This window comes from Ranitomeya variabilis, chromosome 5 (assembly GCF_051348905.1).
Source record: "Ranitomeya variabilis isolate aRanVar5 chromosome 5, aRanVar5.hap1, whole genome shotgun sequence".
In the NCBI taxonomy this organism is placed as follows: domain Eukaryota; kingdom Metazoa; phylum Chordata; class Amphibia; order Anura; family Dendrobatidae; genus Ranitomeya; species Ranitomeya variabilis.
In genome coordinates, this window is record NC_135236.1 from 666,038,881 (window position 1) to 666,054,537 (window position 15,657).

The window sequence follows — 15,657 nt, forward strand, 5'->3', positions numbered from 1 at the left end:
AGAGGGCACTGTCTGTACACACTATAATGCACACTCGCTATAGCTGAAGCCTCACCTGAACCTGCATAGCTCAGTGTCACCACTAGAGGTCACTGTCTGTACACACTATAATGCACACTCTATAGCTGAAGCCTCACCTGAACCTGCATCGTTCGGTGTCACCACTAGAGGTCACTGTCTGTACACACTATAATGTACGCTCGCTATAGCTGAAGCCTCACCTGAATGCTGCAGAGTTCTGTGTCACCACTAGAGGGCACTGTCTGTACACACTATAATGCACACTCGCTATAGCTGAAGCCTCACCTGAACCTGCATAGCTCAGTGTCACCACTAGAGGTCACTGTCTGTACACACTATAATGCACACTCTATAGCTGAAGTCTCACCTGAATGCTGCATAGTTCAGTGTCACCACTAGAGGGCACTGTCTGTACACACTATAATGCACACTCTATAGCTGAAGTCTCACCTGAATGCTGCATAGTTCAGTGTCACCACTAGAGGGCACTGTCTGTACACACTATAATGCACACTCTATAGCTGAAGTCTCACCTGAATGCTGCAGAGTTCAGTGTCACCACTAGAGGTCACTGTCTGTACACACTATAATGCACACTCTATAGCTGAAGCCTCTCCTGAAAGCTGCATAGCTCAGTGTCACCACTAGAGGTCACTGTCTGTACACACTATAATGCACACTCTATAGCTGAAGCCTCTCCTGAATGCTGCAGAGTTCAGTGTCACCACTAGAGGGCACTGTCTGTACACACTATAATGCACACTCTATAGCTGAAGCCTCTCCTGAATGCTGCATAGCTCAGTGTCACCACTAGAGGTCACTGTCTGTACACACTATAATGCACACTCTATAGCTGAAGCCTCTCCTGAATGCTGCATAGTTCGGTGTCACCACTAGAGGGCACTGTCTGTACACACTATAATGCACATTCGTTATAGCTGAAGCCTCACCTGAATTTCTGCAACCACGTGTTTGAATTGCGCCGACCGATCCATCCACGTTTTCACCGTTTCCATGGCATTATCAAAATTTTTTACATATTCCGCATACATCTTTAAGAACGGCGCCAATTTTTGCAAAATATCTCCAATTCTGGGGCTGACGGACCTGCCAAAGTGAGAATAAATGACGGTATAGGGGATTTATCACGGTCGCTCGACCACCGCAGACTTTATCGTACAGCATCCAGCTTTAACGCTGCGATAACCCGACCGGCTGAGCGAATACTGACATTTCTACACTAGTCAGGCGGCATCGTTCTGTTTTTTTCTTTTCCTCTTAACTGGGGCTTGTTTTTTTGTGTGGGAAGACATGTATATATACTGTATATATGTGTGCCCATACATGGATACATGGTAAGAAATGTTGTCAAGGATGTAATGATAACGTAATAAAGAATAAAAGTAAATATGGTAATATATTTATTATTTAGATTTTTTTTTACTAAAGGTAAACAAATTATAGACATCATTTTTTTTATATATTCACAGAAACACACATATATATATATATATATATATATATATATATATATATATATATATATGTATATATATATATATATATATATATATATATATATATATATATATATATATACACACACACATGATATGTAAACACAAATATTTTTTTTATTTTCTACTTGTTTTTTTATATAACATTCTTTATGTATAAAATAATTACTTTTTATATGCGTCTGTCTCTGAGCTCCTTGGCCAGTTCCTTTGGCCTCATGATTCTCATTTGGTCTGACATGCACTGTGAGGTCTTATATAGACAGGTGCGCGCCTTTCCTAATCAAGTCCTATCAGTTTAATTACACACAGCTGGCAGCTGGCTGGTAGAACCATCTCAAGGAGGATCACAAGGAAAGGGAAACATGTGATGTAAATATGACAGTCTGAGCAAAGGGTCTGAATACTTAGGACCAAGTGATATTTCAGTTTTTCTTTTTTAAGAAATTTGCAAAAATTTCTACATTTCTGATTTTTTTCAGTCAAGATGGGGTGCAGAGTGTACATTAATGAGAAAAAATGAACTTTTTTGTATTTACCAAATGGCTGCAATGAAACAAAGACTGAAAAACGTAAAGGGGTCTGAATATTTTCAGAACCCACTGTACATTACTGATCCTGAGTTACATCCTGTATTATACCCCAGAGCTGCACTCACTATTCTGCTGGTACGTACTATACTCACCATTCCTTCATTCTGTCTTCAAGATCCGGAAGCAGGAATGAGGAGTGGAAACTGTAGATTGATAAAATGTTGGAGAATATTTTGTTAGGAACGTCCACTGGGAAAGACCCTTTCTTGGCTTCATTCTCTAGCGCTTTGTTAAAGGTCTGTAAAAAAAAAAAAATAATTTTTTTTCATATCTGCTATTTATTAAAATAATCCAGATTAAATAAAAATATACAGTATGAAATGCTGTGGGGGCAGGGTCATAGGAGTTTGGGTGTTTACCAAGGCTACTGTCAGCAACCACACCCCCAATAGAGAACTTTACAGCCATTGGATAGACTGCAGAGCACCAACACTATGACTAATCATATTCTTGTACATAGGGGCAGTATTATAGTAGTTATATTCTTGTACATAGGAGCAGTATTATAGTAGTTATATTCTTGTACATAGGAGCAGTATTATAGTAGTTATATTCTTGTACATAGGAGCAGTATTATAGTAGTTATATTCTTGTACATAGAGGGCAGTATTATAGTAGTTATATTCTTGTACATAGGGGCAGTATTATAGTAGTTATATTCTTGTACATAGGGGCAGTATTATAGTAGTTATATTCTTGTACATAGGAGCAGTATTATAGTAGTTATATTCTTGTACATAGGGGCAGTATTATAGTAGGTATATTCTTGTACATAGGGGCAGTATTATAGTAGTTATATTCTTGTACATAGGGGCAGTATTATAGTAGTTATATTCTTGTACATAGGGGGCAGTATTATAGTAGTTATATTCTTGTACATAGGAGTAGTATTATAGTAGTTATATTCTTGTATATAGGGGCAGTATTATAGTAGTTATATTCTTGTACATAGGGGCAGTATTATAGTAGTTATATTCTTGTACATAGGAGTAGTATTATAGTAGTTATATTCTTGTACATAGGAGTAGTATTATAGTAGTTATATTCTTGTACATAGGAGCAGTATTATAGTAGTTATATTCTTGTACATAGGGGCAGTATTATAGTAGTTATATTCTTGTACATAGGGGCAGTATTATAGTAGTTATATTCTTGTACATAGGGGCAGTATTATAGTAGTTATATTCTTGTATATAGGGGCAGTATTATAGTAGTTATATTCTTGTACATAGGGGCAGTATTATAGTAGTTATATTCTTGTATATAGGGGCAGTATTATAGTAGTTATATTCTTGTACATAGGGGCAGTATTATAGTAGTTAAATTCCTGCACACAGAACATCATTACCTGCAGTAGCTCCAGCCTGCTGACGTACGCTCGCTCCGTCTGTAGAAGTTCATTCGCGATATTGTGAAGTTTCTGCTCGTTTGTCTCCTAGGGATATAGAACGTTTTGTTTATTGCGCGATGTAGATTTTACACAGCGGTCTGACACAATTGCAATATTTCCAAACAGATTCTCAGTGAGGAGGTGATCTGACATTTACTTGGCTCTCCTAATGATAATTCATAAACCACAGGAATTCGGACTGTGACTGTTTAATACTCGGCTCCCATGCAGGAGAGGATGACAACCACTAGTGGGCGCCATTACGTTGTCACCCAGCTTCCTATGCAGTATTTCTGCTCCTTCTTTCTGTTGTAATACAGAGTATAGTAACAATTTGCTGTATAACAAGCGAGAGCTTTACATTGGGGTGTCTGGAAAAGGAAAATGGCATCTCCTGAATAATCAGTGAATAATCAGTGATGGTCACCATAGTGGTTGTCAGACAGTTTTTTTTTTTGGGCGGGGGGGTAAAGTAATTAATCGCAGCTGTATAGAATGTTTTTTATCACATGTTTGAAAGAGAAAAAAAAAACTGGGATTTTACACATTTCTGGGATTAAAAGTTAACAATGTAACGGTTGTATTATTTGTCACTGTTTGGCGGCATTATTTATACAATACAAGAAATTATGTTCATTTCTCTCTTTTATTAATTTAATCGGATTTGAAGAGGGGAAAAATTGAAATCCTAGGACCCCGGTGTAACTGTATCTTCTCTATAGCTATGCACAGCCTCTGACCCCCCCAAAATTATGTTAATTATAATGGTCTAAGCCCCCCCTGACCATGACCTTTAAACTTCGGAGCCCAAGCGGTTGCACAACTACAACTCTCATCATTGTATGGGGACATTAAACTATTCCCATACGCCTATATTGAGTAGTGCTACATGACAACCTCAGCTCTGCTACATCTCCCTTGTCTTCTATTGCGGCACCTGCAGCTCTGATATAAGACGTTCACTAACAAGAGGCCGAGATTTGCTCTTTTTCCCCTCTCTCCAGCGTTACAGGTTTTTTTTTTTTTTTTTTTACAGCATAGACAGAGGATCAGAGATAATTAATCTCTACGGCACGCAGCGCGCCGCTAATTACCGCAGTCAGCCACTCAGCATGTCCTATATTCTGCAGCCTGTATTTTCTTAATTATCTGCAGTGGGTGAGGGGGACTTCTAGCCTTAAGCCCAGCAATGACATAAAATACCGTAGGACACCCCCCAAAATAAACCAATGTGATACCACACACCTACCATAATACTGAAGCTTTGTTCCTCCTGTCTAGATGTTATATAAATCTCTTTCCTGGGCTGATGCAATGTAGAAGTCAACAAAAAACGCATTAGCAACATGTCCTCTAATTACAGATAATTAAAGGGTTATTCCAATCTTCACAAATGAATACTTTGTTCGATAGAGCTTGTAAAAACAAGCACTTTTGCAATTTACTGTTTGCTAAAATTTGCAGCCGTTCTTGAGATATTAATACTTTTCTTTTTGTTTACAGCTCTTTGCATTGGAGACCGACCACCGCTGCTGTGTATCTTATAAGCACAGCGCTGAAGCTGACCGGGATTTGGAGGTAACATGGTGCACCAGCTTTAAAACTGTTATTACAAGGTCAATATGAAAGAGATTGTAAGCACTGAGCATGTTTTGCTGTCTAGCACCGGTGGTCAGTCTCCAAGGCAACGGAATGTAAACAAAAGAAAAATGTTAAATATCTCAAGGATGGCTGAAAATCTTCACACGCAGTAAATTGCAAAACTGCTTCTTTTTACAAGTACTATCCGACGATACCCGTTTATGAAGATGGGAATAACCCCTTTAAAAGTTGTCTGGTCATAATATATTAATGACCTTTTCAGAGGAAAGGCCATCAATATCAGTTTGGTGGGGGGTCAAACAGCAGCTGATTGGGGGGGTGAAGAGTGTTGGATCCCATCGATTTGATGTTTATGAACCACGACACTAACATCCCTGGGGTCCAGGGAAAATAATGGGTTAATATTGGCAACTTCCCTGATCCAAGGCAGTAACATCCCTGGGGGTCTGGAGAAAATAATGGGTTAATATTGACTACTCTTAACCATGGCAGTAACATTCCTGGAGGTCTATGGAAAAGAATAAGTTAATGTTGGCAATTCTGGTGAACCAGAACAGTAGATGGATGACACCATTCTGTGGATCCTGGTGGTCTAGGGCAGACAAATATCTAAAGAAGTGGCTACATTTTGCACTCTTAGTGGTGTTGGGAAATGGAGGGCCTAATGTTTACACCGCAAGGGCAGTGAAAGCGTTAAATGTCAATATTTCTGGTGGTCTAGGACAAAGAAAGAGGTAATGTCAAAATCCCTGGTGGGCTGGGGTAAAGTTTGCTTAACAACAGTATCTCTGATGCTCTGAGGCAATGTAGGGGTTTGTGTCAAAATCCCTGGTGGTCTAGGGCATAAAAGGAGAACAATTTTGCATCCCTTGTGATCTGCGACAATGAAGGTCTACATTACTGGGTGGTCTATGACACAAAGAATTAAGGCCAATATTCCTGGTGGTCTAGGACAGGGAAAGGGGCACTGTCGAAATCCCTGGTGTTCTAGAGCATAGACCGTGTTAATTTTTGCCTCCCTGGTTGTCTGGGGGCAGTGAAGAGGTTAGTGTTTTAATCACTAGGATGAGAAATTTACCCAACAATCAAATTTGTCTCCAAGTCTCGAATCTACGACACTGTGGGTTGCGGTACATACCATGACATCTTCAGAATGACTGGACTTGGATTGGATACTGGTGTTGTCTTCGAGATCGTTCTCCACGGACGAGAGTCTACTGGGGGGCTCCGTTTCTTGGTAGCCCACATTGATTATTCCCTTATGACTCTGTTGTCCATTTTTATCCCTGGAGATTTGGGGTTCTTCTCCATTCAAAAGATTCTGCTCTGTCCCTTCATGTGAAGGAGAGGAGACCTGGTCGGTGGAAGGTCCTGGAGAAGAAGGCTGTGTACCTATAGAATAAGTCTGGGTGTCCATAGGTGGAGAACAATGGGATTTTGGAGGCGTTGGTCCATGAGTGGGCAATCTTTGAGGTGATGGACCTCTTGGGCTATGAATGGGTGATCTTTGAGGTGATGGACCTCTTGGACCACGAATGGGTGATCTTGGAGTTGGAAGTTCTTGTGCTTTTGTAGGAAGGAACGGAGTCTCAATCTTATTCCCAGAAGATGGTAGTGCGTCGGTTTGGTTATATTCCTCCTGGTCGGGGTCTATTACACCGTTGTGTTTTGGTTTTGGCTCTTCCATATCGACTTCTACACTTACAGACTGTTTTAGGAGAAGGGGGTGCTCGGTAAATGGCCTCGGTTGAAGAATTACTTTAGTTACAGTCCTGTGGGTCGGTCCATTATTCTGTTCTGGGCTTTCTTTTCTGGTCTCACCTGGGCTGGAAAATACAAAAATATTTCATACTGGTTACTCTTTACTGATAACATAGGATTCAAAACAATAGGTGATGTCACAGCTCCCCCCCTCCTCCTGTACAATGACTGATAACACCCCTATATACAGTAGATAACACAGAATCCACCATTCACAATAAATGATGTCACAGCTCACCTCCTCCTCCTGTACAATGACTGATAACATCTCTATATACAGTAGATAACACAGGATCCACCATTCACAATAGGTGATGTCACATCTCACCTCCTCCTCCTGTACAATTACGGATAACACCTCTGTATACAATAAATAACACAGGATCCTCCATTCACCATAGGTGATGTCACAGCTCACCTCCTCCTCCTGTACAATGACTGATAACACCTCTATATACAGTAGATAACACAGGATCTACTATTCACAATAGGTGATGTCACAGCTCACCTCCTCCTCCTGTACAATGACGGATAACACCTCTATATACAGTAGATAACACAGGATCTGCTATTCACAATAGGTGATGTCACAGCTCACCTCCTTCTCCTCCTGTACAATGACTGATAACACCTCTCTATACAGTAGATAACAGAATCCACCATTCACAATAGGCGATATCACAGCTCTTCCTCCTTTCACAATGAAATTTGCACACACTCATTAGATGCTTCATGTAGGGGAGGAGTCTGATAATTGCTGCTAATGTACAAGTGCAGTGTAAAAAAAAAAACTACAGTGACAAGTATGAAACCTACAAGATTTCTATTTTTTATTTTAAATACAGATCAGGATATGGGATAAACACAGCTAAAAATGCGAAGAAAAAAAAAACAAAAAAAAAACTTAAATGATGTCTCCATCCCTTGCAAGGAGCCGTACGCAGTAAAACTAAGTGAAATGAACTTACAGATTCTCCCAACTCTTCTCTGACAGGTAATGGCCACAGAGAAAGATTGGGAATGACCCTTCATTCCTTGGGGACATAAGCTGCCGCCAGCGCTGTCTGGCAGTGACCAACTCCACTTTTCCATTGAAAACACATGCACGCTCAGCTTGAGAGAGCAGGCATGTTTTCAATTGGAAAAAGGGAATAAGTTGCCACTTAAGGACAAATAGTCGGGATGCTTATGATGGGCGTGGACCACCTTTGATTCAATTTTTTTTTTTATGATCCGTGCCCTTAAAGGGTCATATGTTTCTATAAACAGTGCCACACCTGTCTATAGGCGGTCTCTGGTATTGCAATTCAGCTCCTTTTATTATAATGGATATGCGCTGCAGTACCAGCTTCAGCCTTTAGACCGGGGTGGCGCTGTTGTTGGAAGAAAATCATGTTTTTCCAAACTCAGACAACCTTTCTCTATGTGGATAACATGGTACCTGATGATTTATTGGAAGTATAAGCTCAAGACCCCCTAATATACTCAAGACCCCCGTAAAAGACAGGGTATACTACGGCGGATAAAGAACACATGCTGCTATGTCCTTTGGCACGGAGCCACACGTCCACGTGTGTTCTACAATAATTCATCACACCCTGACACACAGGAATATGATTTCTGCAAAGGAAATGGTCTGGATCCAGGTGCTAAGACCCCACTAAAAGGGAAAGGCCTCAAAGGAAGACACAGGCTCTTCCTCAGCCCCACCTAGAGGTCAGCACATGTAGGGAGGAAGGGACTCGCTGAGAACAAGGATAGGCACCGAGCAGCCGGCCAACGGATAAGGACAACCTATCCCATAGCCATAGGTTATGAGTGTTACATAAGTAGCAGGGCAAGATTTAAAGGGATGGTAAAGACCATCGTCTTGGGATGAAGACATTAAAGAGATAGGATTGCTGATTCAGAAAAGGAGCCTTGTGATCCAGAACGATGGGTTATTCCAGAGTTATTAGGGTTCAAAGATTAATATCTGGATTGAATGATCCGTTATAGCTGGTGGCGCTGTTGCATTGGTGTCTATGGAAGGATTTGAGGCGAAAAGGGGGTATTGCAGGTGATCAACTCCTCCCCTTCAAAAATTTAAATCGTAATTTAATGGGACTCAGAAACTGAACTATTGTTTAAATATGTTTTTGTGCTACATGTCTTTTTTCAAAAGTTTTGCTATTTTTTTCCAATCATGATTTTTTATTTTAAAAAAAAGTAATCTTGCAATTTTCACACTAAACTCCTATTTGCTGTCCTTTCAGGAACAGTTTTCAGCAGTCTCAATATCATCAAAGGCAGGATTATAATGCGAACAGCTCTTTACCCAGTTTATAACAAAGGATACACCAATCACAAATGTCACAGCTCCACCTTCCTTCACAATATTTTTGCACACGCTCATTAGATGCTTCAATACCAAAGATAGGGGTGGAGTCTGTTAATTGCTGCTAATGTACATGTGCATCCTGAAACAACAGGAAGTTGGAGTCTAAAAAAGCCCCAGTGGCCGGTGTGAGAATTGCAAGATTTAAAATTTTCATTTTAAATACAGATTATGAAACTAAAAAAAAAAACAAAAAAACAATTTTTTTTATAAGATACATTAAAAAAAACAAAAACTGATTAACTTACACAAAAACACACTAACCTGCTGCCTTCAAACCGGCTGATAAGATCTGAGATCTTGCTTGACTTCTCCCCATGTGGAGGTGTACCTTCATCCATCCTGGGCCGGCCCCGAGGAAACGTCCTCCAGTTAGGGTTATGGGTCTTGTTTGGTGATGGGGATGGTGGCAAGTCCGTAGGCTTTGGAGGTACTGTCACAAATAGAGATAAAAGTCAGAAAGAGCCACCAAGGGAGGTAAAAATGGCAGAAGTAAAATTGGCGCAGTGGTTAGCACTGCAGCCTTGCAGCGCTGGAGTCCTGGGTTCAAACCCCACAAAAGGACAACATCTGCAAAGAGTTTGTATGTTCTCTCCATGTTTGCGTGGGTTTCCTCCGGGTTCTCCGGTTTCCTCCCACATTCCAAAAACATACTGATAGGGAATTTAGATTGTGAGCCCCATCGGGGACAGTGACGATAATGTGTGTGCAACCTGTAAAGCGCTGCGGAATATGTTAGCGCTATATAAAAATAAAGATTATTATTACAGTATTATTATTATTATGTCTGCTGGCACCTACCACTAGGGGGAGCTTATTGCATACACATACATTGTCAGCTTCATCTGTGCCAAGAGAGCTCCCCCTGGTGGTAGCTGCAGGCAGCCAAAGACCCATTTCAGAAAACATGTAAAGACACAAGTCTTCAAAAGGAAAAGGGTTTTTTTTTTTTTACTAAAAAGATTCAAGAAGAAAAGTTGCTTCATGTTTGAAATATTTTCTGGATACATTGACAGTGGAGATAGAGAGAGATATATATATATATATATATATATATATATATATATATATATATATATATATATATATATATATATATATATATATATATACACACACACACACATAAAACTGCAGAAGGGTGACAACTATTATAGAACATTATATGAATATTATATATATATATATATATATATATATATATATATATATATATATACATACATATATATATATATACATACATATACACACACATACACAGCGCAGACCAAAAGTTTTTCTGTATTTTCATGACTATGAAAACTGTACATTCACACTGAAGGCATCAAAACTATGAAATAACACATGTGGAATTATATACTTAACAAAAAAGTGTGAAACAACTGAAATGATGTCTTATATTCTAGGTTCTTCAAAGTAGCCACCTTTTGCTTTGATGACTGCTTTGCACACTCTTGGCATTCTCTTGATGAGCTTCAAGAGGTAGTCACCGGGAATGGTTTTCACTTCACAGGTGTGCCCTGTCAGGTTTATTAAGTGGGATTTCTTGCCTTATAAATGGGGTTGGGACCATCAGTTGTGTTGTGCAGAAGTCTGGTGGATACACAGCTGATAGTCCTACTGAAGAGACTGTTAGAATTTGTATTATGGCAAGAAAAAAGCAGCTAAGTAAAGAAAAACGAGTGGCCATCATTACTTTAAGAAATGAAGGTCAGTCAGTCCGAAAAATTGGGAAAACTCTGAAAGTGTCCCCAAGTGCAGTGACAAAAACCATCAAGTGCTACAAAGAAACTGGCTCACATGAGGACTGCCCCAGGAAAGGAAGACCAAGAGTCACCTCTACTTCTGAGGATAAGTTTATCCGAGTCACCAGCCTCAGAAATCGCAGATTAACAGCAGCTCACATTAGAGACCAGGTCAATGCCACACAGAGTTCTAGCAGCAGACACATCTCTACAACAACTGTTAAGAGGAGACTTTGTGCAGCAGGCCTTCATGGTAAAATAGCTGCTAGGAAACCACTGCTAAGGACAGGCAACAAGCAGAAGAGACTTGTTTGGGCTAAAGAACACAAGGAATGGACATTAGACCAGTGGAAATCTGTGCTTTGGTCTGATGAGTCCAAATTTGAGATCTTTGGTTCCAGCCACCGTGTCTTTGTGTGACGCAGAAAAGGTGAACGGATGGACTCTACATGCCTGGTTCCCACCGTGAAGCCTGGAGGAGGAGGTGTGATGGTGTGGGGGTGCTTTGCTGGTGACACTGTTGGGGATTTATTCAAAATTGAAGGCATACTGAACCAGCATGGCTACCACAGCATCTTGCAGCGGCATGCTATTCCATCCGGTTTGTGTTTAGTTGGACCATCATTTATTTTTCAACAGGACAGTGACCCCAAACACACCTCCAGGCTGTGTAAGGGCTCTTTGACCAAGAAGGAGAGTGATGGGGTGCTACGCCAGATGACCTGGCCTCCACAGACACCAGACCTGAACCCAATCGAGATGGTTTGGGGTGAGCTGGACCGCAGAGTGAAGGCAAAAGGGCCAACAAGTGCTAAGCATCTCTGGGAACTCCTTCAAGATTGTTGGAAGACCATTACCGGTGACTACATCTTGAAGCTCATCAAGAGAATGCCAAGAGTGTGCAAAGCAGTCATCAAAGCAAAAGGTGGCTACTTTGAAGAACCTAGAATATAAGACATAATTTCAGTTGTTTCACACTTTTTTGTTAAGTATATAATTCCACATGTGTTAATTCATAGTTTTGGTGCCTTCAGTGTGAATGTACAACTTTCATAGTCATGAAAATACAGAAAAATCTTTAAATGAGAAGGTGTGTCCAAACTTTTAGTCTGTACAGTATATATATATATATATATATATATATATATATATATATATATATAGTCTCCATTTATTTTATTATGCGAATGAACCCCATAAAACTCCTGTCGTCGTCTCGTTACGATCAGGGATTGGTTTCCTTTCTTCATAGGCGCCTGACGACACGTTTATTATATATCTCTATCAAAATGTTTTCCTTTCACCCTACCGTAACATAAGAGGCAATAAAAGGAGGCCGCTGCACCAGCAGTTTCTACAGACCTCAGTAAAAGGCCAGCAAGAGGAAATGGCACCCCTCCCAGAGGCGGCTATGAATAATGATTTAAAAATATTTCTCTGTGGTGACGTAGTAAGAAAAGGTGTTAAGATAACGGTCCGTGATGTGTGACCATGAGAGTTACATAACTTTACACACATCATTGGATCAAATCAGTGCGACCAGATTTTGTCAAACTGTACACATAACTAATACCAGAATTTTGTACACAATTCTTCTATGCTATAAACATAACCAATGCTACCAGACAGTACACATATATAATAAATCTGTGTTATAAACATAATACCACCATATAGTATACATAATGCGATATACATGCAAAACAGTACACATAAGTAATGCTTCCATACCATAATCACAACAAATGCCACCAAACCACACATAAATAATGGTTCTATACCACAAACATACTACTACCACACAGTACACATAAATAATGCTTCAATGCTAATTACTTGGCATACCACCAAACAGTACATTATAATAATGCTTCCATTGTGTGATCATAACTAATGCCACTAAATACTACACATAAATAATGCTTCCATACTATAATCACAACAAATGCCACCAAACAGCACACATAAATAATGGCTGTATACTATAAACATAATACTACCACATAGTACACATAAATAATGCTATAATGCTATTTACATGGCATGCCACCGAAAAGTACACAATAATTAGGCTTCCATTGTATGACCATAACTAATGCCGCTAAATAGTACACAAATAATGCTTCCATACCATAAATCACAACAAATGCAACCAAACCGTACATATAAATAATGCTTTGATGCTATAAACCAAATAGTACATAATAGTAAACATAATTGTTCTGTATTATAATACTACCACATAGTATACAGAAGTAATGATACAATGCTATTTACATTACATGCCACCAAACAGTACGCATAAATAATGGTTCTATACCATAAACATAACACTACCACATAGTACGCAAATAATGCTTCCATAGCATAATGATAACTAATGAAACCAAACAGTACACACAAATAATGCTTTGATGCTATAAACCTAATAGTACACATAAATAATGCTGCAATGCCATTTAGATGATATACCACCAAACAGTGCACAATAATAATGCTTCCATAGTATGAACATAACTAATGCCACCAAACCGTATACATAAATAATGCTTCCATACTATACATATAAGAAGTGGTTAATGCATACGTTAGTTTAGCGCTTGTACCATTTCCATTGTGACTCGCTGCATTTTCACAGATAAGGAAGCTGATACAGAGGGACACGAGACCACATTCCTAACTCATTACATCACTGAGAGCCTTAGGACTGTCTAGAGAGTTCTGTGTCCATGGGGCGGTATTACGCTCCAGGGCGGTATAAAGGTAAGCTAGCCATACACATTAGAGTAATGTCGGCTGAACCCAGTGATATCGACAGATTCAGCCGACGGTCTAATCTAAGTGGGGGCGCCAGCCGACTGATCATCAGGAAATATGTCGATCAGATACGGCTGATTTCAGACCGCCGATCGCATTGTTCTCTTGGAGATAAGCCACCGGCCAAGGTGACGGCGTCAATCAGCGGCATTCCCATAGAGAACACAGGAACACATGGCCCATCGAGCGCTCTTGTGTATGGGGGAGTCAGATGAGATGGCGCAAACATTGTTCCACCAACAGATGAGCCGAGATTAATCTGTATGATGCAAGAGGAAGACTGTCCAGATATGGAGGCACAGTATAATGGATGCTTATTGTTATTGTCCTGTATGTACCGCTTATTATTACATACGTGAATACATTATAAAACCAATGCTACCAAATAGTGCACAGAACTAATGCCAGACAGTACACAGAAACTACGCTACCATTAAATAAATAGAATTAATGCTGATAAACTACACACATACGGTAACTAATAGCGACATACTACATACATAACTAATGCCGATATACCACACACATAACTAATGCCGACATATGACACACATAACTGATGCCAACATACTACACACATAACTAAATGCCAACATACTATACACATACGGTAACTAATGCCAATATACTACACACATAACTAATGCCGACATACTACACACATAACTAATGCCGACATACTACACACATAACTAATGCCGACATACTACACACATAACTAATGCCGACATACGCCACTCATAACTAATGCCAACATACTACACACAACTAATGCCGACATACTACACACAACTAATGCAGACAGACATACTACACACATAACTAATGCCGACATACTACACACATAACTAATGCCGACATACTACACACAACTAATGCAGACAGACATACTACACACATAACTAATGCCGACATACTGCACACATAACTAATGCCGACACACTACACAGATAACTAATGGCGACATACTACACACATAACTAATGCTGACACACTACACAGATAACTAATGCTGACACACTACACAGATAACTAATGGCGACATACTACACACATAACTAATGCCAACATACTACACACAACTAATGCAGACAGACATACTACACACATAACTAATGCCGACATACTGCACACATAACTAATGCCGACATACTACACACATAACTAATGCCAACATACTACACACAACTAATGCAGACAGACATACTACACACATAACTAATGCCGACATACTACACACATAACTAATGCTGACACACTACACAGATAACTAATGGCGACATACTACACACATAACTAATGCCAACATACTACACACAACTAATGCAGACAGACATACTACACACATAACTAATGCCGACATACTACACACATAACTAATGCTGACACACTACACAGATAACTAATGACGACATACTACACACATAACTAATGCCAACATACTACACACAACTAATGCAGACAGACATACTACACACATAACTAATGCCGACATACTACACACATAACTAATGCTGACACACTACACAGATAACTAATGGCGACATACTACACACACAACTAATGTCGACATACTACACACACAACTAATGCTGACATACTACACACAACTAATGCCTTTATACAATAGACGAAATACTGTACTAATTCTTCCATAGAGTATAAACAATTCTGTCATACAATACACAACTAATGCCACTGTACAGTGTAAATAAAAAATGCAGCACTACTACACAAATAACTAATGCCTGTATACCATGCACAGAAATAATACTGCAATGATATACACAACTAATGTCACCATATAGTATGCATAAACAATGCTGTCGTG

General features: G+C 39.6%; 1 protein-coding gene across 5 annotated transcripts in view; it reads right to left on the reverse strand.

The window, feature by feature from the left end:
• Positions 1-15,657, reverse strand: part of FGD4 (FYVE, RhoGEF and PH domain containing 4) — a 94,295-nt gene that overhangs the window by 13,273 nt on the left and 65,365 nt on the right. For all 5 annotated transcript variants that reach the window (XM_077266658.1, XM_077266654.1, XM_077266656.1 and 2 more), the window contains exons 3-7: positions 9,526-9,694; positions 6,262-6,949; positions 3,480-3,566; positions 2,224-2,369; positions 972-1,128 (exon numbers count right to left, since the gene is read on the reverse strand). In XM_077266658.1, coding sequence (XP_077122773.1) covers positions 972-1,128; positions 2,224-2,369; positions 3,480-3,566; positions 6,262-6,949; positions 9,526-9,602 — 1,155 coding nt within the window. In that variant the 5' untranslated portion in view covers positions 9,603-9,694. The remainder of the gene's footprint in view (positions 1-971; positions 1,129-2,223; positions 2,370-3,479; positions 3,567-6,261; positions 6,950-9,525; positions 9,695-15,657) is intronic.